This window comes from Lepidochelys olivacea (genome assembly GCF_965140295.1).
Source record: "Lepidochelys olivacea isolate rLepOli2 genome assembly, chromosome: 6".
Classification (NCBI taxonomy): Eukaryota; Metazoa; Chordata; order Testudines; family Cheloniidae; genus Lepidochelys; species Lepidochelys olivacea.
Window position 1 is genome coordinate 25,425,366 of NC_140416.1, and position 27,820 is coordinate 25,453,185.

A 27,820-nucleotide genomic window follows, 5' to 3' on the forward strand; every position below is an offset into this window, starting at 1 on the left:
ATTCAATACTTGACCACTCAGCTAGCACTGCCAAGAAGGGTCCCAGTGGTCTGGGGCTTTGGCCACCCCTTCTCCATTACAGCCTGGACTGAGACAACCATCTTGTTTCACGTAAGCCTCCTAACAGCCATTGGATGGCAAAAACTTTCAGCCACTGTCACCCTGACCTGAACCATGGCTTAGCAGACCAATATTCCATTCACAATTTCCTAAGTGTCTTTCAAATTTTAATGGATTGATGATATTTATATTAGCTAAAATTCTGAATTAGAACAAAACTATAGTTCTATTGCTACTACAGGAAGTCAGACCACAGGTGGATAATTGCCCAATGACATGTTTAGGAGGTGCTATTGGAATCTACTGTTCAAGGGATATTACAGAACCCCCTCTGTGCATGACCTACAGGAGACATGAGACCATGACAGGTGCCGGACATGAGAACTTAGTCTTTTTACCTCAAGCTGTAGGAGCTTATGCTGTAGCTGGAGATCCCGGGTTCAATCTTGGGTGACACCAAGGTGATTGTTATTGCACTGTTTTTCTATAAGTATTCAAATTTTGATATTTGGAATTAGGAATTATTAAATGGCGTTTGAATTTTAAAGACTAGAAAGGCCATTTGCAATTCAAAAATGAAGCTGGGGGGAGGGAATCTTCTCCCACTTATACCTTTTGTGACTCAGGCCCAATATAATAGTTTATCTAGGGCAGTGGTTTTCAACCTTTTTTCATTGGCAGACCCCTAAAGAGCTTTGAATGGAGGTGTGGACCCCTTTGGAAATCTTAGACATAGTCTGTGGATCCCCAGGGGTCTGCAGATCATGGGTTGAAAACCACTGATCTAGGGTATGTAAGCACCACTGTCTTCTGCTGGGGGGTGAATGAGAACTGCTCAGTTCTTTGTGGTTATGTATTATCTGGTGGCTAGTCTACAGCAAGGATAGAAACAGCAACGCTACTACAGTCAATTGAGATTCTTCTTTATCTGGAGTGGTATTTTGAGTGGAATGTTCTATTCCCTTCGTTGCAAACCTGTGGTTTAATGGACCATCATGATATTTATGGGTATGTATATGGCCACAAATTCTTGGTTCTCGAATCTTCAAAATGTGCAGTGTAGGTTGCATAAAACCTGCTTACGATCACAAACTGCAACTAGTGGACAAGACACCTAATTTTCAGAGCCACTGAGTACCTGCAACTCCCATTAACTCCAGCTGCAGTTGTGGGACCTCTGCACTCCTGAAAATCAGAGGCAGTATGTTTTTTGAGTGCAGGTTATTTGGTTTATTTGTGGCGGCAGAAGAAGAAATGAAGCCTAGATCAACTTTTCTAGACAGTGTTTCCATTGATAAAAACGAATCTGAACCCAAAGGTGGCCCGAAATCATATTTAAAAATGGAGATCAGCTCTCTCGCGATATGTTACAATGAAATAAAAAATTCTTCGGCTCAAGTCTTGTCCCATCCCATGCAGAGAGTGGGAGAGTTTGGGGATGGGTACTGGTCATTCTCCCTCTCAGCAACAGAGCATAACAACTGCAAAGGCTACGGCAGATGTAAAGTTGATGAACTAGCTATGGAGTGTTGGTTTATTTTGCTCCTCTCCAGCCCTTGATTCCCTTGTGATACTTTCCCCCACATTCCTCCCAGCAGCAGCCTGGTTTCCCAAGCTCTGCATTGAGTGGAGAATTCAGCCTTCATTGTTTATAATGCTGCAAGGAAGTTACCCAGATTGCACAATACATACACCCAGGGATACTCTCTATCTAGACCATAGCTCAAATATAGGCAGGGTGCTGAGCACTCAGCGTCGGAGGGAATCCTTATCTCAGGGTTCTGGAGAGCGTCAAAGCACCTGCAATGTCTCCCTTCCAATGAAGTGTATGTATAGAAACTCCTAATATAGAGAAAAGGTTTGGGTAGATCCTTTCACGGGTCAGGGAACAAAAATCACCCATCTCCTTTTCTTTAGGTGCTTAACTCTGATCACTCTCTGTTTCCGTCTGAGTGCAGCTGATTTGTGGCACCAAAATGCAGGCAATGTTACAGACATCAAGTGGAGCTATGGATTCCATTAGTATTCCAGACCCACCATTATAGATTGGCAAACAGCATCATCCAGCTCTTCCTATGGATACTGTAGGACATAACCATAAAGCCAGCACATCCTTTGGGCAGGCACACAGGGGTGAGGACGAGGAGAGTCACGTGAAATTTTCATAACAAAACCCCCACCAAGTAGTTTGGAGATTTGTTTTGCCTGTTTTGAGGCTTTGTCGCCAGCCTGAAACTTGGGCCTGTTTTGCAGTTGTTTGTGATCTTGGGCTGAGTTTCATGTTGTCGTGGGGCAGCATGTGGCTTTGGGCACAATCCTGGTAAAGCTGAACAGTTTAGGTTGAATTCTGTTTTGAGATTTGGGTTCACTTGATTTGTCATGCAGCTCTAGTTAGGAGACCTAATGCTGTCAAAACATTTTGAGACCCTTGGATGATATACAAGTGCAAGGGATTACTACTATTATTATTACTCTTTGTTGTTAATTGTCTTTTTTGTTGTTAGGGGCATGCTTTTGGGACCCAGGCCATCCCAGCTCAGTCTCCAGCTCTGCTACAGACTTCCTGCGTGGCCTGGGATAAGTCACTTTAATCTCATGTTCTTCCAAACACCACTTGTAAAATGAAGATAATACTTCCTTCTACCCACCCTTTGCCTTTCTTGTTCAGTTCGACAGTAAGTCTTTGGGGTAGAGGGTTATCTCTTTCTTTTTCATTGAGTCCCTGATCTTGACAGTGGCTGCTAGGTCATATGGCAATACAAATAGTAAATAACAACAGAATCTGTTTTGGTGGGGTCAGGGCCTGGAAAGGCATATGCTTGTTTTAAAGGCATAGGCAACTAGGCCCATATAGTATTTAGCATATATCAAGTCTGGGTTTCAAGTAGTTTTACAGTCATGCTAGTCATGGGTGAAATTTACTCCTTTGTATCATTTTGGGTCCAATTCTCCAATCTGCCCAGATCCCTTTGCTACATAAGTGGCAGAAAGTGAATTTAAAGTGGCCAGAGATTGTCCCTGGAGAATTCCCCCTGTGCAGGGGGAATCACTGCTGGCTTCAAGCTGCTGCCATGACTTTACACCTCCTGCCCCAGAAGCTGCCCCCTCCCTGCCAAACATAAGGGAGCGGAGAGACAGGGACATGGTGAGTTGTTGCCAGGAGGGGAAGTGTGGCAGAGCAAGGCTCTGCTGCGACCAGTTTGTCACTGGTTTAGAGCCACCTTGCATTAGTGGCATCAGTTAAAGCTCCTCGCCCCCCCGCCCCCCCCCCCGATGGTTTAATTTAAGCCAGGGCCAGACAGCTGAGAATCAAGGAACCGTGAGCTCAGGTCCAGTGGAGAATCACTGCCTTTATGTGTAAATGATTAACCCAACACTTGAATGTTCTGTCATGGGCATTTCCTAGGAGAGACTCCATTACATAGCTCATCTCTTATCTACATCAGTAGCACTTCCAGTAGAGCAGGGCAGAAAATGGGAGGAGAAATAATGGCATGTTCACAATTTCCCCCTCATTTTTCTTAACATTTTTGAAATGTTCTGACCAGTTCCAGTTTCCACTTAAGAGCACCCCTGTGTGAAGGATGGAGTCCCAGACCATGAATGGCCAGAAAGCCATGTCATCACATAAAAGGAGCTATTCAGAGTCATAGACTAGGGGCTAACTTCTGCTTTCAGGGTCAGCCTGAGTAAAGATATCAACCTCAGACATCTGTTGACTTCAGTGTGTTGCATGCACAAGACTGAGTACAGCATTTGGTCCACTGCATGCTTCTGAATCTGCCAATAAGAGGGCCCTGTTCTGTAGGTGGCTACTGTAATAGGTGGAACTATTTCCCCCGTTTCCCCATCTTGTGAGTTTTTATCACATTGCTATAAAAACAGCATACATAACTGTACTTGATATCTCAATCATAAGCAACTAAACAGGCTATATGTTAAAGAATATGTTATTTGTCTTGTATCTCCTACAAAGTTCTATGAAACTGTACTGGAGTTTAACAGATAGAAATTGAAGGGAAAACATATGGATTGGGGTGGATCTCTTGCTAGAGACATTAGCACTAAATAATCCATTTTGGGTTCCTGGTTAATCCCGGTTGTCTGTAACTAGGCAGTGTGACTAATCCAAAGGTTTTACAGTATGTAGAACATTCATTACTTGCACATTATGGATTTCCACGGAATGCTGAGACTCTCGCTAAGTTTCACACACAGAACAGTACCTAGGAGTACATGATTACTCTAGAAAGTGAGTATCAAGATGGATTCATGCACTGGTCTTTCTGATTTGCAGACAAGGCTGTGCAGAGCTTGCTTTTAACAGCGCGCCTCTGATCTGATCTGATTTTGCTGTCAGTGGTGCATAGTGGTGATCAGGATCAAAACTCCAGTAACATGGTTATGGAGCCCATCTCCATCAGTTGAAGTACAAATGTGTTATAGGGCTGCTGAAAATATATATATGTACTCTTTTAATCAATTATTGCAGAAATGGATAATTTGCTGTCACTATCCGTACTTCATAGGTACTGTAGTAACAGCTCACATTAGAGCACTCATGGTGACAAAACAGTTCCACATTGAACCAAAGTTACACGTATTCTCAGGATACCGGTGTGGAGTTGAATTGAACTCGCAGAGTTCTTGGGTCCCAAGTCCTCAAAAGTTCAAGGACCAGGATATGTTATTGGAGGAACTTAAAGCAAGGGACTTCTGGGTAAGAAGTCATTCTCTAGCTCTCCACTAAACCACTCCGAGTCTGGTGTCTCCCTGCCCACATAACAACTGGGTAGCTGGAGTGACATTCAGTTGTGACCCACCATTTTGTGAGTGCCCTCTTTTCCTCCTGATTTATAGAGCCACAAAGCATCTACTCATGAGGAAGTTACTTCCTTGCCTGGAGATGACTTTGTGATAAGCATTTGCAACCTGAGGGGAATGGACAGATCAAACCGTATGTGTGCATGAAGGGTAAAACAGTAAAGAGACAGTCTATCACATGGAGTGCGGTCGACCTAATGCAATGGGAGAGTTTTAAAACAGAAAAGAAAAAAAAATGAAAGCTCTTTACCATCTAAATGAATTTTACATAGTTGCATAAAAGGAAAAAACAAAAACAAAAAACCCAAAGTCACCGTCCACTTCCTCCCACTTTTCAGAAATTAGCACTGGCATCCTAAAATTCACACACAAAGGAAGGTCTCACTTCCTTTGTGCTTCTTTCAATGACATCAACATGCATGGCTATGAGATGAAGAGACAATATCTCACCCATGAGGAGTGACAAAGCAGAATTTTCTTCAAAGTAAAAAATGATAAGAACACAAGACCATCATAGGTGAAAGCTAGTTCTTTCAAAATGCCTCTTTGTGACTAAAGCTCAGTCAGAATCACTCTATTGGTGACCTGTTTCATCTAACACAATACATGCTGAGGGAAGTATTTTGTAACAGGCTGAAGAATGCACACTGTACAGCTGGGCTGGAACCTCTACCAAAATGGTTATGGTGGTATTTTAAGTGTGAGCTGCTTTGAATTTACTGTTTCCATACAGTAAATAAATAGATGATATTCCACAGGTAGAGTAGATTATGGGGTAGAATCATCAGATTGGAGCCCTGTAATTTTATGCTATATATGAGGATTCTCATAAAACTGAGACAGTCCCATAATTAACCACTAGCCATGGGATATTATAATATATTCCATGGTGACTAGTATTTCTCCCCAAATGTAATTAGTATGAAATTATAATGTTACTCTCATTGGGGTTTTCTTCTATTGCTGACATGAATCCATATAATTAAAAAATAAGACTACCCTGTTGTGAGATTATCACTCATTGCTGTTTAGTACAAATTTGCCAGAAACGACCAGTATTATCCCTTTTCCAGTCAACCTTTACTACTAAAAAGTTGAAAGAGCTGTAGATCATCAACCCATGCTTTCATGAGGAGCAAATATGTTTTAGCTACTGTAGTTCAAAACTCTTCATAACTCTAAATGCTAAGCTCTAGTGTAATATAGAATGGGTTGGTTTGCATGCTATGGAGTTAACATCCTTACATCTATAATTGTCTCCTAGTGAGTCATTTTGTGTTAGTGTCAAGAATTTAAGCTATTTTTCTACTTTGCAGTTAATCATCTGAAAGAGATGGGATTGCCTTGTGAATATGCATGTTGGTGTAGTCGTCCCTCCAATTTAGTAGGCACCTAGTTTCTTTAATCAGATGCACAATACCTGCCATTTAAAAACAGCTGAAAGGTCACAGCTGGAAACAAATTAAAAAACATCTGGCTTTTTCAAATTCTGACCCCGTTGTGTCAGAAATCTCTGTAAGAGCTGCATACTCAGCTCCTGCACTGCTAGGAAGCATTCCGCTCTCAGGTGCCTCCATGATGCACTATAGAGTCCAGCAACATGGCTGTAGAATGCTAAAATTTTCTTCCACTAGATGTAATTGCTCTTCAAAAATATCTTGAACCATGTATTCCCTTGACCAGGACCAAAGTTAAGGCTCCTGGAGTATGATCTCATCCTTAATTTTGCTGAGCAGCCTCCCCTGCGCCATTTGTCCCCGCAACCTAGACTTCACACATGATATTCAATGTGTGGTGGTGGGACTGTAATGGATAAATGTGCTACCCATTGCTCTAAGAAAGCAGTCTGACTGAATCTTAAATCTCTACAAGGTATGGAGGTTAAAGGTCAGATGGACATTCCTCTAAGAGGTTTCCTACCTGCTCTGTTAATTTCTAAAATTTCTTCTTGGGCCAGTGGGCATGTGTCGCTCTGAGTACTGTGGTGTGGAGAGTTTACGACAGATTTACAATAATTGGGGGATCCCAGCTGGGGTGGCCTCGGGATATGCTTCTTTTTTTTCTTTGGTAGCTTCTGCTTAGCCATAGCTAAGGAGTAATACATTCCGAAATTGTTCACAATGACGGGGACAGGCATGGCAATGGTCAGCACACCTGCAAGAGCACAGAGAGCCCCCACCAGCATGCCTGACCAAGTCTGAGGATACATGTCTCCATAGCCCAGGGTAGTCATGGTGACAACAGCCCACCAAAAGCCGATGGGGATATTTTTAAAGTGTGTATGTTCACTGGCACTAGGATCATTGGGTTTAGCACCTATTCTCTCAGCATAGTAGATCATTGTGGCAAAGATTAAGACGCCCAATGCCAAGAATATGATGAGCAGCAAGAATTCATTTGTGCTGGCACGGAGAGTATGTCCCAGGACCCGCAGCCCCACAAAGTGGCGGGTCAGCTTGAAAATTCGCAGAATTCGCACAAACCGGACTACTCGTAGGAAGCCCAGGACATCCTTAGCAGCTTTGGAAGACAGGCCACTGAGTCCAACCTCCAAATAGAAAGGCAGAATGGCCACAAAGTCAATGATGTTCAAAGAGTTTTTGATAAATTCCACCTTGTTTGGGCAGAAAGTGATTCTCATCAGGAACTCAAATGTAAACCAGACCACACAGACCCCTTCGATATAGGTCAGAAAGGCCTCAGTCTCCGCTTCCCTGTAGTGTCGCACGTGGGTGTCGTTGCCAGTGAATTCAGTCTCTGTTTTGTTCACGATGGGGTTAAATCTCTCGTGGGTCTCGAGGCAGAAGGTGGTGATGGAGACCAGAATGAAGAAGAGGGAGGCGAATGCCACGTACTGTTGAAGAAAAGTCACAAGAGAAATGTTAAACGGTAGATAAGGTACTAGGGATTTATTTCTGAAACACATACAGAAAGCTGTTGGATTATGACAACTGAAGGTGTTAACAGCTGTAGTGCCTTCTACCTGTAGATTTAAGACATCATGCTTCATCTGCAAAGACAATCATTCAAGCAGGCTCTGATTCCTTAAAGCACTTAAGCATGTGCTTACATTTAAGCATGCACTTAAGTCTCATTGACTTGTATGGAACTTAAAGTTAAGCACATGCTTAAATGCTGCCCCAAACAGGGATGCCTTCCTGAATTGGGTCTCAGTGACTGCTGAAGTTACTGATGGAAAAGACCCACTAGCTCTCAGAATCCACTTGCTCTAAAGTGCAAGATGTACAGTGGCTGCCATAAAAAAGTCAACATTTATTAACAGTTATCACTGTCTTTTGTGTGAGGTGTAACAGTTATTTCCTATTCTAAGTTTAAGGAGCAATTGTGGCATTCCAGATCTCACTGTGTGGTAGCTGCTGCTAAATGTTGACATTAACGGTGGCTTCTGCAGGTCCCCGAAAGAGGGCAGTGTCTGATATTACAGAATGATGGGCAGCAATTTTCCATTTGTTTGTGCTGAAGATACACGGCCTCACCAGAGCCAGCAAAATATGCAGAGGACTGGTCACAAGTCACACTAACACCTACTATTGTAAGAGTCTCCACAATTAAACCCCTCAGCCATCTTTTCCAAACCTTTCCCAGAAAGAGAGAGAAATACAGGGCCAGATTCTCAGCTGGTATGAATTGGCACAATTTCATTGGCTTCAGTGGAGTGGCGTCCAGTTACATTGGCTAAGGATCTGGTCCATTACCTTGTTTCCCGTCAGAATGTGAGCATGCATTCGAAAACCAGATCATTTTTTTCCAAGCTGCTACATGGTTTCTTGTTTAATCATGTCACAGTGAAGGTGGGAACGTCCTCCCAAGGCCCTGGGAGAGTTTGAATATTTGTTTTATCCACTTTTGCTCTCTCTTATCCCAGCTTTATCACTGGATGTACTCCTGATTTATGCCAATGTAACTGAGTAGAGGATGAGACCCAAAATGTACAACTCTCAATAACTCCACTTTCTCTGCCTAATCCCCATCAGGCATTTTAATTGAGCAATTAAATAAATCAATACAAAACACCCTTTCCCCACCCCAAGAATCTGTATGCATCTAATAATGTTCTTTGTATGTCAGTAATGGAAGCATCTCTTTGTAGATGCTGGAGATCTGTCTTCCTCAAGTTCAAGGTGTCTACATGTAGTGACCCCTTGACTAAGCAAGACACACAGGATACTTTCAACTGTGCCCGAAAGGACATATGCAACTGTATCAGTTTAAGAGCTATCCAAAGAAAATGTAATGTCCTTGTATTACTTTTATCAAGCAATGTAATCAAAATAGGAATTCAGTGGGGTTGGTTTGGTTTGTTTATCGGATACCTGACCAATACCACAGGGTCAGCTAAAAGAAATAGCTGCCAAAGGAATATACCTTTAAAAATAGTATCTGTGTCATTCTACAAGGCTAGCCTACAATCAACTACTGTGTATTCTTAGTGTGTAGCTAGTACAAAATTACACTTGACCTTCACGGTACAAAGTGAAAAGCAAATATTTGACTTGTCTCTACGTACTTCTTGGTATAGAGAGCAAACTGAACTGTTTGCAGAGGGGTAGGGGCCAAGCTAGCTTGTGCTGGGATTTTCTGCACTCCAAAAACAGGGGACCTGATTCTGCTGTAGACGAGATCAGAGTCCAGCCCAGAGCCACTGACATTAGTCTTGGTGCTGAAACAAAGGATGATCCACCCCCTTCTTTCTCAAACTATCATTAGTTGTATTATGGTGGCACTGAGAGGCCCCCTCTGTGCTTGGTGCACGGACAGACACCTGACAAAGACTTTACAATCTAAACAAACGGATTAGCCCCATTTTACAGTTAGGGAACCAAGGCAGTGTAACTTGCCAAAGGTCACACAGGAACTCTGTGGCAGAGCTTGGACTAGAACCCAGATGTCCCATAATCAGGAGGCCATTCTCCCTTTCCTTGCACCACAATATCTCACCTACATTTTCTTGTAATATTTCCATTAAGTCTAGAAGAACTGAAAGTAGCATTCTGTGGTTCAGTGATTGTTACTGATTGCTTCCACACCCCTCATGGAAAAGGTCTTATGTAAGGAATGATTTAAGAAACCATCTTAACAGCTGAATGTAGCTGCCAGGACTGTAGTTTGCTGTCAGGAAGAAGAGTGATCTAAAGGTTAGAGAAAAGAACGGGGATTCAGGACTTGTTGGTGTCTATTTCAGCCTCTGCTATAAATTGGTGTGACTTTGGCTAAGGTAAGTTCTCTGTGCCTCAGTTTGCCCATCTGTAAAATGGTTAAGGTAATGAGTGAATTGACTCCAAGGAAAGTTTTGAGTTTTGCAAAGTGCTTTGAGATCCTAGATAAAGAGGCAAAAGCACTGCATACACTTTGGAGTTTGCTTCGCTGGCTTTACCTAGCATCAGAATCCTCCCTGGAAAATAAACCACAGGCTCTTCTAAGGGCTCAAAAGCTGAGATTTGCAGTGCAGTATCTGCGACACTCACATGTATAAATATAATTGAACATCACATAGGCCTGGGTAGGATTAAAACAACAAACAACCCCCCTTCCCTCCACCTTTCATAAAGAAATTGGGAAAATATTTACCCTGGGCTCAGATCCTGTCTGCTAAATTTCAGCCTGGAGCAAATTTTTACCCCTGAGTTATAGACCCGTGAGAATAAGAGCTTCTGAAAGGAAGGCTGACACATCTGTAATACTGGAAGCAGAAGCACACGTTTCTAAAGCAGAGACGGGAACAGCACACCATCTGATTTTATTAAAATAAAGCCATTATGCTTTTTAACCGATTCACGAAGGAGGCCCTTCAAACAGACGTAAAATGCAGTGTGCCTCCTGACGTGCTTGAGTAACTCCCATGAGCCAGTGTTTGCTGCATAGGACAACCTTCAGCATGACCTCCTTGCACAGCAAGAATCATTAGAAGTGACGATTTCTTGTATTAAAGAGAAGAAACAACCAAATCTGACAAGGCGTTTAAAGCCGCTGCAATGACACACACTAGCAGTGTTGTTGGGAGATAACGTGACACCAATAAGGTCTCCCGCTATTCGTTCCTGCAAATGCATGTCATGGCTTCCTGATAGAGCCAACAGTTCTCAGCCTGTCTTTCAGCAGAGCTCTCAAGCATGTGCTGTAAGTTAAGCATGTGCTTTAGTCCATTCTTGTTCGGCAAAACACAACACACTTTAATGTGGATAGATTTACGCACCTGCTTAAAGTTCAGCCCAAGCTTCAGTGATTTGCTGAATTTGAACTGGGGTCTCAGTATTTTGGGTCTTCACAAAGGCTCATAAAAAAATCCTGTAGGGATAACATGATGATCAACCTCCCTCCCCTACCCCACTGGTTACCACTGTACATTGTTATAATTACTGCCTTATAGCGTTACCAGCAAGGCTGTCCTATAACTCATGTTTGAAAAAAATACTCCTTAATGATCTCATTCCTGTTGGTAGTTAGTTGCTTTGAAATCAGATTGGATTTTAAGGGGCTGGTTTTTAAAAAGCAGCCTTCCCTTCTGCAGTTCATGTTTTGTGCCATAATAACACACGTATGCAAGAGATAGGATTTGTATGCAGAATAGCCATTTGGACAGATGCATCCTGAACATGGTGGGTTTGGTTCTCAATTACAAAAAGGCTCCTTTATACTACCCAGGCCCCTGTAAACTTCCAGAGGGGGGTCTAATGGGACATTGGTGTAAATGAGAATCAGGCCTGAAAACTCGATCGCCTGCATGCACGACCAATGGCATTTATTACCTGCTCATCTCCGATACAGATTTTTAGACACTCAAGGTGGAATAGCTGGCAAGTCAGTGGCTGATGCAAAAATGGCAGAAATTGGAAGGAAAGAACCACTATTGTCTTCTTCTAAATGTTCTTATACATGAATTAAGTGCTATCTGTAAACTATACTTACCAAAGTGCAAACATAATCTGATCTCCCCAAATGCAATGCAGTATTGTCTTCCATGGACCAGTAGTATTCAATGCTATCAAAGGAACTGCAAGGGAACCCCACATTTCCCTCCTACCACAAAGGCTAACAGCTGCTCTTATCTGATGTCTGACACTATGGTGGCCTTATTTTCAGAGATGCTGAGCCCATATAAATCCCATTGAAGCCAATGGGAGCTACATATGCTCAACACCTTTGAAAACCAGGCCACAGCCCTTTATTCACTGATAATTCCCTCTCCTATTGTCTATCCTGTGAGTTTTCTAATTTTCTTTCTTTCCATTTTATAGTAGAATAACTCTTCTTCACTGTCTCTAAACAGGGTGGGCCAGAAGAGTGGGAATTTTGTCATGTGCCCTTGAGTTATGCAATGGAAACTAACGTTTTTTGATACTTAAAGAAAGTACCGAAAGTGTCGGAAAGTGATCAAAGCTCTTTTATCTGCTTGGACACTTGCCACATGAGAAGGATTCCTGCTGACACTGGAGATGCTGCTGCTGACGCTTTCATACCCAGGAGAGTGAAATCTGAGATTTTCCTAAACTGCAGATGGGGAGATGAATTGAGAGGAGGCCTTAAAAGAGAAATTTGCATGAAAATGTAAATAATGCAAAATGTTTACACTTTGGAGGGGAAAAAATGACAATCCTGAATAATCTCTGATTATAGTGGGCCCAAAATTGTCATGCAAATACTCCAATGAGGCTATTTTAAGAGAAGTACAGAATGAGCTTTCTGCTGGCCCTTTTAAGGGGAGTTCATCGCTATCTAATTTATTTGGCCTCCTGATTTTAAACAAAAAACAGCGCTCTCAAACAGCCTGATTCTCCATTGCCCTGCATCTTACCGAGTCAATTATGCCAGTGCAAAGTGGGTGTAAAATGCTGCCCAAATCAGAACAATATGCTTTGTTTTGCACAGTGGGAAAAGACAACAAAAGGTGAGAGGCAACAGAGAGCCATGGCTAGGTACTCATGATTAATGAGCACAGCATCTCTCCACCCAGCATGGAGAGAGAATGAAAAACCAGTGGAATTAACACTAATAAGCCTCTTAATGCAGGCTCATTATGCAAAAAATTGGAATGTTTGACTAGGCAATAGCATATGGCCAGGTGCGACTGTCTAGTGCTGGAAATGGCCCTTGGAAACAGTAATATAACCTGCAGTAGTTCCAGTCTTGCAGGCAAAAAATCTTTACTTTTGCTTATTTTTAAAACAGAAACTTTGTTATTCAGTAGAATTCCCCCTGCAGGACGGGTGGATTCTAAGACAGAAAGGCAGTGAAGGGCAGGGAATAAGGCACTGTACTGGGACTCAGGGGACCGGGGCGCTATTCCTGGCTCTGCCACCGACCTGCTGTGTGACCATGAGCTAGTCACTTCACCTCAGTTTCAAACTCAGTTGCTTTGGAGTTTGTTAAAAATGGTTTCCATGGTTCTGTTCATGACTTAGGCCTCACTTCTGCTAGGGACTGAAGCTCATGCCTAATTTTAAGTGGGTGAAATAGTCCCACTGAAATCTCAAGATACATTGAGGTCAACGTGACCATTCACATACCTAGAGTTAGATATGTGTTTTAAGTACCTGGTTGAATAGGGGCCATGACTGTAAAAGTGAGCAAAAGCAAGGATCTTGTTGAAAAGCAATCTCTGCAGCTGTGAGACCTTTATTAAGAAACAACAGAATGAAAACAGCTTTGGCGTTTCTTTGCACATAGTGCTTATTAAGAAGCTGGTAATACTTAAAGGGAAAAAAAAGTCCAGTCTTGCGCTTGTAGGTGTGAATTCTAGAAAAGCATTACCTAGTAGTGTAGCCAGGTCCTGTTCTGTGAGGAGTGCACAGGCCAGTAGTAATTAGCTTGATCTTTCTTTCTTTGCCTCTATGTCAGTTCATTGGAAAGAATCAATACAGCCACTCACTTCAGTGAGCACAGTATTTCAGTCATAGGGCGGTTCAAATTTATGTTATTGTGCTGAGATGTAACAAAGAACTATGCTTACAAATAGACAAAGCCCTTGCTAGAGGATACGAAGACCACAACTCTCGTAGGAGCTAATGGATGCAATGATTATGTAATGTTGAAAAAATAGAATACAGATTGCAGGAGGTATCTCTGATTGCTTTAGGGAAAGTAGCGATCAGATGTGAAACAGCATGTGAAAAAATGTACAGTCAACTGTGGGAAATAGGTTTGTTATTTCTAAATTCTGTGTTTCAACAACAACAACAAAAAACAGAAGTGGATGGATCCCTTGAGCACAAACGCTAATGTGCAGCTAGAGGATACATGTGCTGGCATGGTGACTCTTGGGACATGCAAAACTTCATTAAAATTGGAAGACTGGCTTGTGCAATACCAGCCCAGTACCGCATAGTGAACCAAAGTGGTCAAGAAGTCAAGCACTGGAGCTGACTTTTCTGATTCCCAAGCAAGGGATCAATTGATCCAATCGTCCATCATCTGTTTTGACTAGGACAGGCTTAGCCTCATGGTCTAATGACAACCCTGTGCATTGCCACATAGGGAATGTGGCTTCTGGTCTCAAGCTTTGTTACTACCTCCCTGGGCTGGTTGATGCTGGGAACACTGCAGAGACAGTAGGGTTTGGGAGGAAAGGAACTTTTCACATTGCTATCTAGCAACCCTGGAAGGACAATTCCCATCACAACAGAGACAGAGGGAGACAGGCCCCCAGACTTCTTCAGCCAGACATATTGGTCAGCTTGATTCTGGGCCTTTGAAGAAGAAGAAGAAGAAGTAAGAGGTGGAGGGATGAAAGGGAAAATGGGAAGATTCCCATCTCTTGAAAATACTGTGTGGGACCACTGCCTTCTCTGTATACGATTCATATCAGTCAGAAGGGCTCTAAATATCCACATGACACTGTGTCTATAAAAACATTATTTAGACAGTACAGCAATAGCAATACATCAGTTGGGAAAAGTATATAAAGCTGCATGCTTCAGGGCATAAGCCAAACAACTGGTGGGGTCAGGAAGAAATTTCCTCGAGGGCAGTTTATTCCATAGCTGTCCACTAGAGGTTTCTTGCACCTGCCTCTGAAGTATCTGACGTTAGCCACTGTCAGTGACAGAATACTGCACTAGCTGGAGCATTGGTCCAGAGAGGCAATTCCTATGTTCATTTTCTATTTTTAAAAATGCCAGATCCACTAGGTGATATGTCTGTTTTAAAAATTATTATTGTTACATTCTCCACTGTTCTGTTGCACTGACTCGTGGTAGTGGCATTCTTAGTGATGGCTTGTCAGGAACTTGACTCATCACCTTTATTCTGGCGCCTATTTTATCCTCTGAGAAAGTCCCACTTACTCCCTCGTACTCGTCACCGGTTCTTTACTCTGTCTATGAGAAGAGCAAAGCAGTTTTTGCACAATCTTTTGACTAGTGAAGGGGGTTCCTCACTAGAAGTGGACAGAATCCTCTTGGCAAAACACACCTGCCTGGCCCTGGGTTTTATCACACTCATGACACTCAGACCCAGTTTGTTGAGCAATTTGCTATGGGTTAGAGACAAGTTTTATTTTTCTGGTTTTGCATCAAAATCAGCCAAATTCATGGTGTCTGCTGGTTTCTTATAACATGCAGCCAGGGGAAACTGTCTCTGACTGAGTCTCATGGGGAGCTTCTGAGTTCATTCGAACTTGAAAAGCAAAGGGTCACTGGCCTACAGAGGGGAGAGTATTTACATGCACCTCTGAAATCACTGGGTTTACAGAGCTCTGCTTCACGCAGGCAGCAGTGCCTTAAGAAGTGCAGAGCATCTCTGCACCATGCCTTTTTCTCCTTGAGGGCTAGAGTGTGACTTGAACTGTGTGCCTGTGCAGGTGGTAAAAAACCCCTGTTTGGCCCTAAACTGGGGCTATGTGGATCTTAGGTCAGGCTGAGCAGGAGTAAGTACTCCCGTCCTTCCTTCCGGGAGGGGTTGCGCAGGAAGCAGTGAGGAATAGGCAGAAACTTTGCTACACCCACCCTCCCTCCTCACTGCTCAAATAGCTGCGCACTGTAAAGGGGGTGTAGTAATGTACTGTTGCTTTTAGCTGCCCAAAGCAAGGAGAGAGCAGGAGAGGAATCGTGACTGCAGTATGGGACAGTTGGGATGATGCAGCTTATGTACCATCCCGTGCTGATGGGTGACTACAGATACAATCTAACACTTAGTAGGAGGCACAAGGGACCTCACTGTGTCCATTCTCCAACCCAGATCCAATCACAGCAAAGCATGATGGTGCCACAAGTCTTTTGGAGAGGAGGAATAAACGTTTTTATAGTCTTTCGTGGCCCCTTCTGATTGCTCTTTGGGATGCTTTGCACAGGGGCAAAGAGAATCAAATCATTCCAAATACAGAAAAAGAGGAAAATGAGATCTGATCTCCAGCTACGCTAAAAAGAGCAAACCCCTGGGGTTTTTTGGTTAGAGGAAACACTGCAGCATATGAAACAGTTGTGAATGAACCTTAATAAGAAGACACTTGAAATATGCAATGAGGGCTAATCCTAAATTTAGAGCTCTCTAAATTAATGAGCAAGATTGACTTTGCAGTTTGGTTTTTGAGTCCTGAGGTTTGCTTCATGGGCTGAGTCCTTGTTGCTATTCAGACAATAATGCTGATGCTCTGTGACAAAATAAACAGCTGTCAGAGCTGTAATAGATTTTAATGTATTGAGACTGAATGTCTTATAAACCTATAACAATGTGGGCAATTTACCTGCATATTTTTCATACATCAGCTACCCCAGAAGGCTTAGGAGGTGGGTTGGTGTATAAAACATTGTCTCTGCATGCACAGGACTAAGGGCACATTGTGCAGAAAGCCACATCCCACAGAAAACCCACAGATGTAAGCTCTTTGGGACAGGGATTGGCTCTTACTAAGTGGCTGGCTAGATTGTTCGGCTCAACAGGTAGTGATCAATGGCTTGATATCTAGTTGGCAGCCAGTATCAAGCGGAGTGCCCCAGGGGTCGGTTTTGTTCAACATCTTCATTAACTATCTGGATGGTGGATGGATTGCACGCTCAGCAAGTTCGCAAATGACACTAAGCTGGGGGGAGAGGTAGATATGCTGGAGAGTAGGGATAGGGTCCAGTGTGACCTAGACAAATTGGAGGATTGGGCCAAAAGAAATCTGATGAGTTTCAACAAGGGCAAGCGCAGAGTCCTTCTCTTAGGACGGAAGAATCCCATGCACCGCTACGGGCTGGGGACCAACTGGCTAAGCAACAGTTCTGCAGAAAAGGACGTAGGGGTTACCGTGGACGAGAAGCTGGATATGAGTCAACAGTGTGCCCTTGTTGCCAAGAAGGCCAGTGGCATTTTGGGATGTATAAGTAGGGGGATTGCCAGCAGATCGAGGAACATGATCATTCCCCTCTATTCGATATTGGTGAGGCCTCATCTGGAGTACTGTGTCCAGTTTTGGGCCCCACACTTCAGAAAGGATGTGGAAAAATTGGAAAACGTCCAGCGGAGGGCAACGAAAATGATTGAGGGGGCTGCGGCACATGACTTATGAGGAGAGGTGGAGGGAACTGGGCTTATTCAGTCTGTAGAAGAGAAGAATGAGGGGGGATTTGATAGCAGCCTTCAACTACCTCAATAGGGGTTCCAAAGAGGATGGAGCTAGACTGTTCTCGGTGGTGGCAGATGACAGAACAAGGAGTAATGGTCTCAAGTTGCAGTGGCGGGGGTCTAGGTTGGATATTAGGAAACGCTATTTCACGAGGAGGGTGGTGAAGCACTGGAATGGGTTACCGAGGGAGGTGGTGGAATCTCCAGCCTTAGAGGTTTTTAAGGCCCAGCTTGACAAAGCCCTGGCTGGGAAGATCTAGTTGGGGTTGGTCCTGCTTTGAGCAGAGGGTGAGACTAGATGACCTCCTGTGGTCTCTTCCAACCCTAATCTTCTGTGATTCTATGATTCTATGTATTTGTATGGCTCCTAGCACAGTGGGGCCCTGCTCTCACTTGGAGCCTCAAAACATTATTATAATACAAATGATAAATAACAATAAGATTCTCCCTTGGAGCTGTAGGCCAAGATTTTCATAAGTGACCAGTGATTTTGGATTCCTCAAATTCTGGGCGCCCAACTTGAGACACTTTAAAGGAGGCTTGATTTTCCAGAAAGAGTTGAGCAGCTGCTCTCTGAAAATCTAGCTCCTTCATGGTGTCAGGGTGAGCACTCAACAACTGAGACACCCACAAACCACTAATCACGTTTGAAAATCTTAGCCTTTGTTGGTCATTAACCACAAGCTCCTATTCTATCATGGCCGGGTTCAAAGTCACTAGAAATCAATGTGGTAAAACTCGTACTGACTTTGTTGAGCTGAATGAATCTGGTGCCAGTACATTGTGCAAACGAACCTGAGAATGGTCACCGGCTTGGGAGAAGTAAGATTGGCTTATTTAATTTGTTTTTAATATGAGAACATTTGCAAAGGAGGGCATGATCGCCATGTGAGTCTGGAAGCTGCAAGCAGGAAGTCTAATGGGGGAATCAGGAAAACATCTTCCCCTCATGATATAGTATAGCACAGTTAAGCACCAATGGCCACTCACATCTTTCTCTAAAGCATCCAGCATTGGATGACAGGACACTAGCTGAGATGAACCATTGATCTGTTCTGGCATTTCCCAGATGTGTTCATTTTTATGTGTCTATGTTCCTATTTTCATCACAATAAAGCATTTAAAATGAAATCAATCAATCAATGCATTCTGATTTTTTACCTTATTATGATCTGTATTACAGTAAAAGCTAGAGGCCCTCGCTGAGATCAGGCACCCTGGTGCTAGCTACTCTACATACACACAGTCTGTGACAGTCCCTGTCCTCAAGAGGTGGCAAATTAAATACACCACACAGACATTTTTAAATGCATCTTTTATGTAGAGATCATATTGAGGATTCTGAAGTTGGGATTAGTTAAAGGGAGGGCAGTCTTTTTAAATGTGAAATCATTTCGTGAATGAGAGATTAGGTGGAAATCTCTCAGCCAGTAAAGACAATGAGGAAAGGAAAGACAATGATTTAGACATGCCACTCAACAAATATTCTTTCTATTCTTGTGGATGACAGTTTTCCAAGACCTAACTCTTGTCTATTGGTCTATAAAGTTCTGTTTCCTTTATGCGCTTAGATGTGCACGGATCTATAATGGTATCTTGCTGATAACTTTTATTTTTTAAATAGATGCTGGGCAGCTTGATTGTTTGATTTTAAAAAAATAAAAGCCTCCAATCTGTGATAATTTGGTTTTACAATCACAGACCAGTGGTGACTTTTCCTCCTTAATCCCAAGCTGTGTGCCTCACACAGCGAGATTCTTGATATAGAATCTTGTCGTCTACTTTACAGCCTGCAAACAAGATCACTGCAGACCCACTACAGATGGCCACTGTAGTATGTATAACCTTGAGAGGGTCAAACCACTTTCAGTGTTTGTTCGGAGCAGTGGCCCTTTTTCTTTTGTTCATTTGTCTTCATGGTACAGCAAAACGGAAGCACTCATAGGCACAATCACTCAGGGAAAGAGCATGGGAGCCTCCATGACCCATCAATAATAATACAAGCTAACAAAACAAACAGGAAGTCATAGGATTCCTTGTTGAATACACTTCTACCTCTAATTATACTCTTATTAAACTGATTAAGCAACACTAACAAACACGAGGTTTCTTCAGGGGGTGCAGACTGGCTTTAAATATTATGGCTGCCTTTGCTGGTGCGGCTAAGGGGCCAGCATGTCAGACTGAAGCAACTCAGTGGGTCACAGTGCTTCATATTGATTCCAGAGGCGTAGTGGTGCATTGAATCCAGATGCAGCTCCGTCGACCCTAGTGTAGGTGCTGCTGCTGCTTCTATCTGAGTTTGGTCAGCCTGACACCATGCTGGCATTTCACTGTGAAAAGCAGGTGGCAGCTGGACACCAGGAGAACTGGGCACGGGTGGATTGACACCAAAGTGAAAGGGTAGAGCTGATGTGTACTAGGGATGCTTCCACCTTGCTCTCAGAGAGAGCGTGTAGGTAAAGGAATAGACAGTTGTACAGGCTAATCTATACAGACAGACAATGGGGGAAGGAAGCAAGAGAAACACGGGGATGAAAAGAAAGTGGAGGAGTGAGGACAATGCAGTGAGGAGAGAAAAGACAGAATTAGAAGGAGGCGACACAATTCATCATTGTTCTGAGACTCCTTTGCATCTGCGAGGCTAATGCAACGGGGCTACAGAGCAGCTGCAAGCCTCCTCTAGAAAACACCCCTGGATCCGAGAATCCTGTACACAAGTGGAGAGACAACTCTGTGCCACAGCTGACCCCAGCGGTGTTCTGGGGTCGGACAAGTGAAGGTGGGGCACAGAAAGCGGGGAGCATGGCCAGGGCATTGCTGCGCTCTGGTGATTCTGTGCTCCTGCAAAGCCCACTGGGGTCAATGCAACAGGAGGTTAGGGCAGCCCCAAGGGCTCCCTAACTTGTGTGGGGTCTGCACTGGTTCATACCGTCCTTGAATATGAGGGGCACGAACTTCCTCCCCTGTGTTCCTGTACTGAGCTGTGCACCAGCCAAGGGATGAATCTAGCTCTGGAAAGGTTGGGAAGAGACAAGACAAGAGGAAACAATCCATTGCCTCTAAAACAGCTGGCCTCATCTTGTCAATTAGAGCCAGGGGTGTTGTTGCCCCTAGGAAAAAGAAGTCAGTTCAGTTATGAAGAGCAGGAGTGACAGGGAAGTAACACTTCATGATATATGAAGTACTTCCAACACTTGTACTTTTATAGTGAATCTTGTGATATTTGGTGTTTCTTAAAACCCCAGGTCCTGGAGTCAGGTGATTATGTGGGAATCTTGAGCACTTCCATCTTAAAAATAACACAGTTTCCAGCCCTCCTGGTTGTGGAGAAAAGATTGAAAGCATTACCACGGAAAGCCCTAAACCCCAAGGCAGATGCAAAGAATCTAAGCTTTTTTATTTTCAGACATCTCATGGTTTTTAAGCCAATCTCATGATTTTTGGGAGTCTGAATTGTGAATTTTGACTAGCTGGGGCTGACAATACTGCATATGCATCATAGCTGTGTAGAGTTGATTGTCATCATTTTGTGATACACAAAACAAAGATACTAATACTACAGTTAGTGAACCACTGGTGAATGGGAACAGCCCCTCTTGCATCAAAAACTGCTATTCTCTTCTGAGCTGAGCTGGCCTTCAGAGACACTGCAAAGTTGCGGATGCCACCAGACTTGACCTGCCTAGTACTAAAATGTCTATAATCTAGTGATGAGTGTCTTACAGGCAATAAATATATTTTATTTTACACCCACATCTTTCACCAACATTTTTCTAGTTATGGCTTTAGTAGGTCTTGCAGTGTTTGTTTTCTTTATTGGATCTACAGTGACTAGCAATCAAATACTGTTTCCAAAGGTAATGACAGGCTGATAACATCCAAGATGCCAGTAGTTACCCAAGATAGCCAGATACTCTGAAAAGAGAAGGAAACAAACCTATCAAAGAGCCATGTGAAATGGTTTTCTGAGGGGTGAAAACCATGATAAGGTTTCTTAAAGGTGGGAGCATTAAAGATAGGTAAGCAGAGACAATCATCAGAAATCCATCAAGGATATGAAGGACTTCCTTGGAAGGACAAGAACATAAAGGTCTTCACAACACCCCTCTAATCTGTGGTACTCACAAGAAGTTAGTCTAATATTAGCTGATTTATATTATCGTCTTCCTTACCTGACTAAACCATCCCTGGTCCCAATGCAGGCCTTTTCCTGCAATATATTTACAACCGCAGCTTTGTTTTCTACTTCTTCACCATATTATATGAGCACCCAATAAAACATTCCTGTAATAAATATTGCAATAGGATGGCTGGTATGAAACTGACCTCAACTGGATGGGCTCAACACTGCTCAACTCTGTGTCAGGGGCCCTATGCTCCCAAAATAGCTGTCCAAGTCGTCTTCTGTGCAAGAGGAAGAGGCCAATGCTTTTTCAGGTCTGTCCCTGCAGCCAGTGTGAGGTGCAGCAAAAGTGATAACCTTCAAGTTCCTAGATGACCACAGGTGTGCTATAATAGTTCAAAATTACAGGGGTCTACCTTTAATCAGTTACCCATTTTACTGTTAAAGCAACAGAAAAAGACAACGAATATGTAACTCTCCAACTAAGGCTTTCTCTGTTGCACTAGGACAGCTCATACATCCAGGCTGACATAGAATCCCACCTGAGATTATACCTTTAATTATGCATGTTTTGAGTGACTTAAATTAATTCTCTATTTCTAATATTAATGATGAAATAACTTCTTAAAATCCAACTCCTGCAGCCTTTGCATGGCAGCTCTCAAAGCATCATTTTTCACATACTCCACCTGGCTGAGCGAGGAAATGTGGGTATTTCCCAGTCTTTGCTTTCAAGTGCCTGAGGCAGTGGCGTATTAACGCCTAGGCTGACAAATTTGCAGGGGCGGCAAACTTTTAATAGCAGCCAGAGGCTGCTTCGCACACTGCTGGTTTGTGCCCTCTGCCCCCGGCCCTGCCCCAACTCCACCCCTTCCCTGCCCCCATTGGTCCCCTTCCCCAAATCTCTACCCCAACCCCTCCTCCTCTCCTGAGTGCGCTGCGTTCCCGCTTTTTGCCCCCTCCTTCGCGAACCTGTTTCACGCACAAGCACTGGCAGGGAGCGGGGAGAAGCGGGACCCGGCGGCGCGCTCAGGGGAGGAGGCGGAGCGGAGGCAAGCTGGGCGGAGCGGCAATTATTTCTGGGCCTAGGGGCGGCAAAATCATTAATCCGCCACTGGCCTGAGGTATCATGTTCTGTCAGGTGCAAACTTTAGCTGAGAGAGTTCAAAAACTCTGCAATGTGAACTTGCAAACCAAAGGGTCTTCTCCAAGGTGATTTAATTTGTGCAGGTCCCTGCAATTGTAGGATTCTTCCCCTCTCCTATCCCAGAGACAATTGATGAGAAAACTGATGAGAAAAATTGATGAGAGGCAGTTCACTTGCTGTGGGTGAGTGCCTCCAAGGTCCGACCTAGTTATGAAACCGATATAGGAACATGCATTACTGGTGAGATTTATGGAGTTCCTAATAGGTGTAACAAAGGAAACATTTTCTTTCTTCTCTCTCTGATTTTATCTTCCTGTCATATTGATTGAGATGACTGACATTTTTCTGCAGTGGGACAACTATCGTCGTTTCTTTCTGATCAGTGCTTTATTGGCACCACTTGGCACAACAAGCTTAGTCCTCTACCTTCTGAAAAGATTGCTGCCACGAGAAACCCTGGGATCAATTCAATAATGCTAGAACATTTGCATTGTACAGCTTGCTCAAGAGGGACAAAATTCTGCCCTCATGTTCGTCTGGGCAGCCCCACTGAGGCTGGGGAAAATTCATCCCTGGTGGAACTCCATTGAATGTGGGCCAAGGGGATTATTCCGAAGAGAACGCTGGCAGAATTTGGCCCAAGGGCTACACAGTAAATTTACTGATTTTCAGTGTTTCTGACTGTGAAATAGGGGGATGCAATTGATGGGCCTCCAAAAGCCTATAGACTATAAGGATAGTGGACATGAATCATAGAATATCAGGGTTGGAAGGAACCTCAGGAGGTCATCTAGTCCAACCCCTTGCTCAAAAGCAGGACCCATACCCAATTAAATCATCCCAGCCAGGGCTTTGTCAAGCCTGACCTTAAAAACTTCTAAGGAAGGAGATTCCACCACCTCCCTAGGCAACGCATTCCAGCATTTCACCACCCTCCTAGTGAAAAAGTTTTTCCTAATATCCAACCTAAACCTCCCCCACTGCAACTTGAGACCATTACTCCTTGTCCTGTCCTCTTCCACCACTGAGAATAGTCTAGAACCATCCTCTCTGGAACTACCTCTCAGGTAGTTGAAAGCAGCTATCAAATCCCCCCTCATTCTTCTCTTCTGCAGACTAAACAATCCCAGTTCCCTCAGCCTCTCCTCATAACTCATGTGTTCCAGACCCCTAATCATTTTTGTTGCCCTTCGCTGGACTCTCTCCAATTTATCCACATCCTTCTTGTAGTGTGGGGCCCAAAACTGGACACAGTACTCCAGATGAGGCCTCACCAATGTCGAATAGAGGGGGACGATCACGTCCCTCGATCTGCTCGCTATGCCCCTACTTATACATCCCAAAATGCCATTGGCCTTCTTGGCAACAAGGGCACACTGCTGGCTCATATCCAGCTTCTCGTCCACTGTCACCCCTAGGTCCTTTTCCGCAGAACTCCTTCCTAGCCATTCGGTCCCTAGTCTGTAGCTATGCATTGGGTTCTTCCGTCCTAAGTGCAGGACCCTGCACTTATCCTTATTGAACCTCATCAGATTTCTTTTGGCCCAATCCTCTAATTTGTCTAGGTCCCTCTGTATCCTATCCCTGCCCTCCAGCGTATCTACCACTCCTCCCAGTTTAGTATCATCTGCAAATTTGCTGAGAGTGCAATCCACACCATCCTCCAGATCATTTATGAAGATATTGAACAAAACTGGCCCCAGGACCGACCCCTGGGGCACTCCACTTGACACCGGCTGCCAACTAGACATGGAGCCATTGATCACTACCTGTTGAGCCCGACAATCTAGCCAACTTTCTACCCACCTTATAGTGCATTCATCCAGCCCATACTTCCTTAACTTGCTGACAAGAATACTGTGGGAGACTGTGTCAAAAGCTTTGCTAAAGTCAAGATACAATACATCCACTGCTTTCCCTTCATCCACAGAACCAGTAATCTCATCATAGAAGGCGATTAGATTAGTCAGGCATGACCTTCCCTTGGTGAATCCATGCTGACTGTTCCTGATCACTTTCCTCTCATGTAAGTGCTTCAGGATTGATTGAACAGTACTGTTATAGAAAGAATGATAATTTATCAACGTAAATCAGAAACCTTTCTGGGAAGTGTAATGGAAAAGGAAGATTAGCCCTTGTTGATCTATTTATGCATCTAGGGACCTGCAGTTCTAGCATGTATTGCTAGCAGAAGGATGAGGACTCCACATTATCCCATGAGTTCTTATTGGTGGCTTGCTACCACCCCCCAAAAGACCTCTTTGGATTTAGAGTCAGAGAAGTAGCTAGACTTGGCAGTTCCCCGAGTGGGTTTGCTAGCTCAAGATGGAGGCAGAGGCCTTTTTGGAAGGGAAACGGGGTGGCACAAAGCTACTGCAACTTCCTTTGCAATTGGGAGGGAGAGGCAAAGGGTGCCTGCCCAGCTGAAAAGTGATTGTGTTGTCCAGCAAGGGGCATGGCCAGACATGCATTGTTTCAGCTTTGCTTCATGTCTGCACAGAACGCTTGGTTCTGTGTGGAACTCAAACCTGCATGGCTGCAAACCCGCTCTGTGGGGTTCCTTAGCAGGAACCTTTTTCAATGTTATTTAGCTTTGTTTCTGGCTTTCTCTCCTTTCAGTGTCTTCTCTTTATGCACCTGCCCCCCCCCGTACCCCTTCTCTTATTTACAGTCCCTACTCTTATTACTTCTAAGAACACATTTCTAGCCCTCTCTGTTGCCATGGCAATGTCTCTGTCTGCTTTGCTTGCAACCCTAATTTATCCTCTGACTGTTTTCACTGCATTCTGTTTCCAGGGCTCTTTCCCTCCTCCTTCCAGGCCACTTACCCTCTCTCCTCCCATCTTCCCTCCCCCATTCAAAGATTGTCAAGGTTTCTCCTTCCCCCATTGCTACAAGGTATCTCTCTCTCTCTCTCTCTTCCAGGCTCCCAAGGATCCTTTATTAAGGAAGCTTAGACTTGCAACTTCACAAACCCTTTGGGAGGCCTTTTCAAGTAGATTCAGAAACTGGGGACATCAGACCTCCAACAGAGTAGAGCCCGCTCCTCATCAGTCACAAGACCCTGGATGGATGGTTGGGACTACAAGTTATGCAGGTAGCTGGGATAGTACAAACCCCACAAAAGGGAGCGCTAGCATGTATGACTCATTTACTATTTAATGACTAAGAAAGGGAAAATATGTGGGGAATCAGGGGACAGGTCTCTATCTCCTGTGAAGTGTAACTGACCAAGACCCTGGCTGATGCTCTTGTTCAAACAGTCAGCAAGATTTCTTTAACCTATGACACTTTGCCTTTTGTTTTTTTCCATGCCCCTCAGACCCAGGTGCAGGAAGTATACTTGCTGTAACCTACAGCTTCTCATCTCACCTTATCTTGTAAATCTGATGCCTTCTCTGTCACTCCTTATGTAAGAAAATAACACACACAATTCTGTACAGTTCATAATTATTCTTATCTTTTAATAAAGTGTCAACATTTACCAAATCACAGCACTGACTATATCATAGTCACTTCCTAGTCTGCCTGTGAGAGAGGAGTGGTATACGAGCCATAACAGTAACCCTTTCAATAGTCACCTTCCTTTGTGACTATCCAATCCCTACCATCTCTCTCTCCATCAGCCTGACCCACTTGTAGGAACTTTAATAGAAGTCAGGAGCCTAAATACCTTGAAGATCAGGACCTTCTTTCCCAGCATGCCTTTCTGGGTCTGGCCCTTTAAATTTGGCAGAAGCAAGTAACTGCAACCCACAGGTGACCATTTTGCAACTGACTGCAGCTTCGTTTTTTCCAGCTGGTAGGTTCTTTTAACTCCTGATAGGTTTTCATTTTCTTTTTCCTGTGAGATGATGGAATGTTCTCATGCTCAAACTAGTGAGATACTGCAGTTTCTCAGGTAACATGGTCTGGTAACTGCTGACTCCTGAATGGCAACAACTATGTACTGCTACAAGTAATACAAAGTCCCTTTTAAGATTCCTGATACCACAGACGATCTTAGCTTTAAGGAAATAACTGCTTTCATTCATGAAGAATATGGTTAACATCATTTTGCCATTGAACTTGATGAAGTTAGTCAGGGTTCTGATTTATGATGGATCAGTCAAATGGTCAGGGGTTTGTTTGGGATATTTATTGGTTTGGTCTAGAAACAAAGCTCGGAATCTTACCAGACCAACTTTTCTTCCCAGATTTCTGATAGTTTCCTAGTTCTAGATAACCTGGAAATACCACCAGAGAAGTCCTTCTCGTGGTGTTTCAGAAATTCCTCTTCTAGCTCTAGCCAAAACCCTGAAGTGCAAAGATGTCCTCAACTTTAAATTTGTCAGCAAAAGTGGCCCTGTTTGAGTTTGATGTCAACGTTCAATTTGGTTCCTGTTTTATCCAAATTGGTTCACCCACCTCTACTTCTGATATTCATAGAAGTACTACGAGAAATCCTATGACTGCCTGGGGGTGTGAATGGCAGTCATTACGTCACACAAGGTGGCCAATGAAAATTTCAGGGAAGCAACAAACATACAGACACCTAAAACTAATTAAAAGAGAATAACTGCTAATATTATAGGGCTTTAGAAACAAAAGTGGAGCAGTTATTATGCTGTTCAGGAGAGATACATCCATGCTAATTCCTTCATTACAGTATATTAGCTGAAATTAGAGTTTCTTAAAATTCTTTCTACCTATTTCAGTTCTGTGTATATTCACTGCATCTCATTCTGCTACTTTACTGTATCTGCAGATGTATGCCTTCTGTGCTTCTGCATATACACAACAAGGCACTATAAAATATTACCAGTGTAATGACATTAGTAATGCTTAGTCTGTCAGCAGTAAATGCAAATGACAGAATGTCACTTTTACTATAGAAAATGGGCTCTTTAGCAAGGGTATGTAGCATAACCCCAAATAGTTTGGGTTGGGATTTTCCAAGGAGCTAAGCTAGATTCTCCCCCTCCCCACTAGACTACACTGAATTTCAGTGGGGAGAGATTTCAGAGTAGCAGCCGTGTTAGTCTGTATTCGCAAAAAGAAAAGGAGGACTTGTGGCACCTTAGAGACTAACCAATTTATTAGAGCATAAGCTTTCGTGAGCT

The 27,820-nt window shown here is 43.5% G+C and overlaps 2 protein-coding genes across 9 annotated transcripts in view; one reads left to right on the plus strand and one right to left on the minus strand.

The window, feature by feature from the left end:
• Positions 1-27,820, plus strand: part of SERGEF (secretion regulating guanine nucleotide exchange factor) — a 422,577-nt gene that overhangs the window by 286,369 nt on the left and 108,388 nt on the right. The window lies entirely within an intron of this gene.
• KCNC1 (potassium voltage-gated channel subfamily C member 1) overlaps positions 1-27,820 on the minus strand; it is a 197,659-nt gene that overhangs the window by 55,177 nt on the left and 114,662 nt on the right. For all 5 annotated transcript variants that reach the window (XM_084630052.1, XM_084630051.1, XM_084630049.1 and 2 more), the window contains exon 2: positions 6,805-7,738. In XM_084630052.1, coding sequence (XP_084486178.1) covers positions 6,805-7,738 — 934 coding nt within the window. The remainder of the gene's footprint in view (positions 1-6,804; positions 7,739-27,820) is intronic.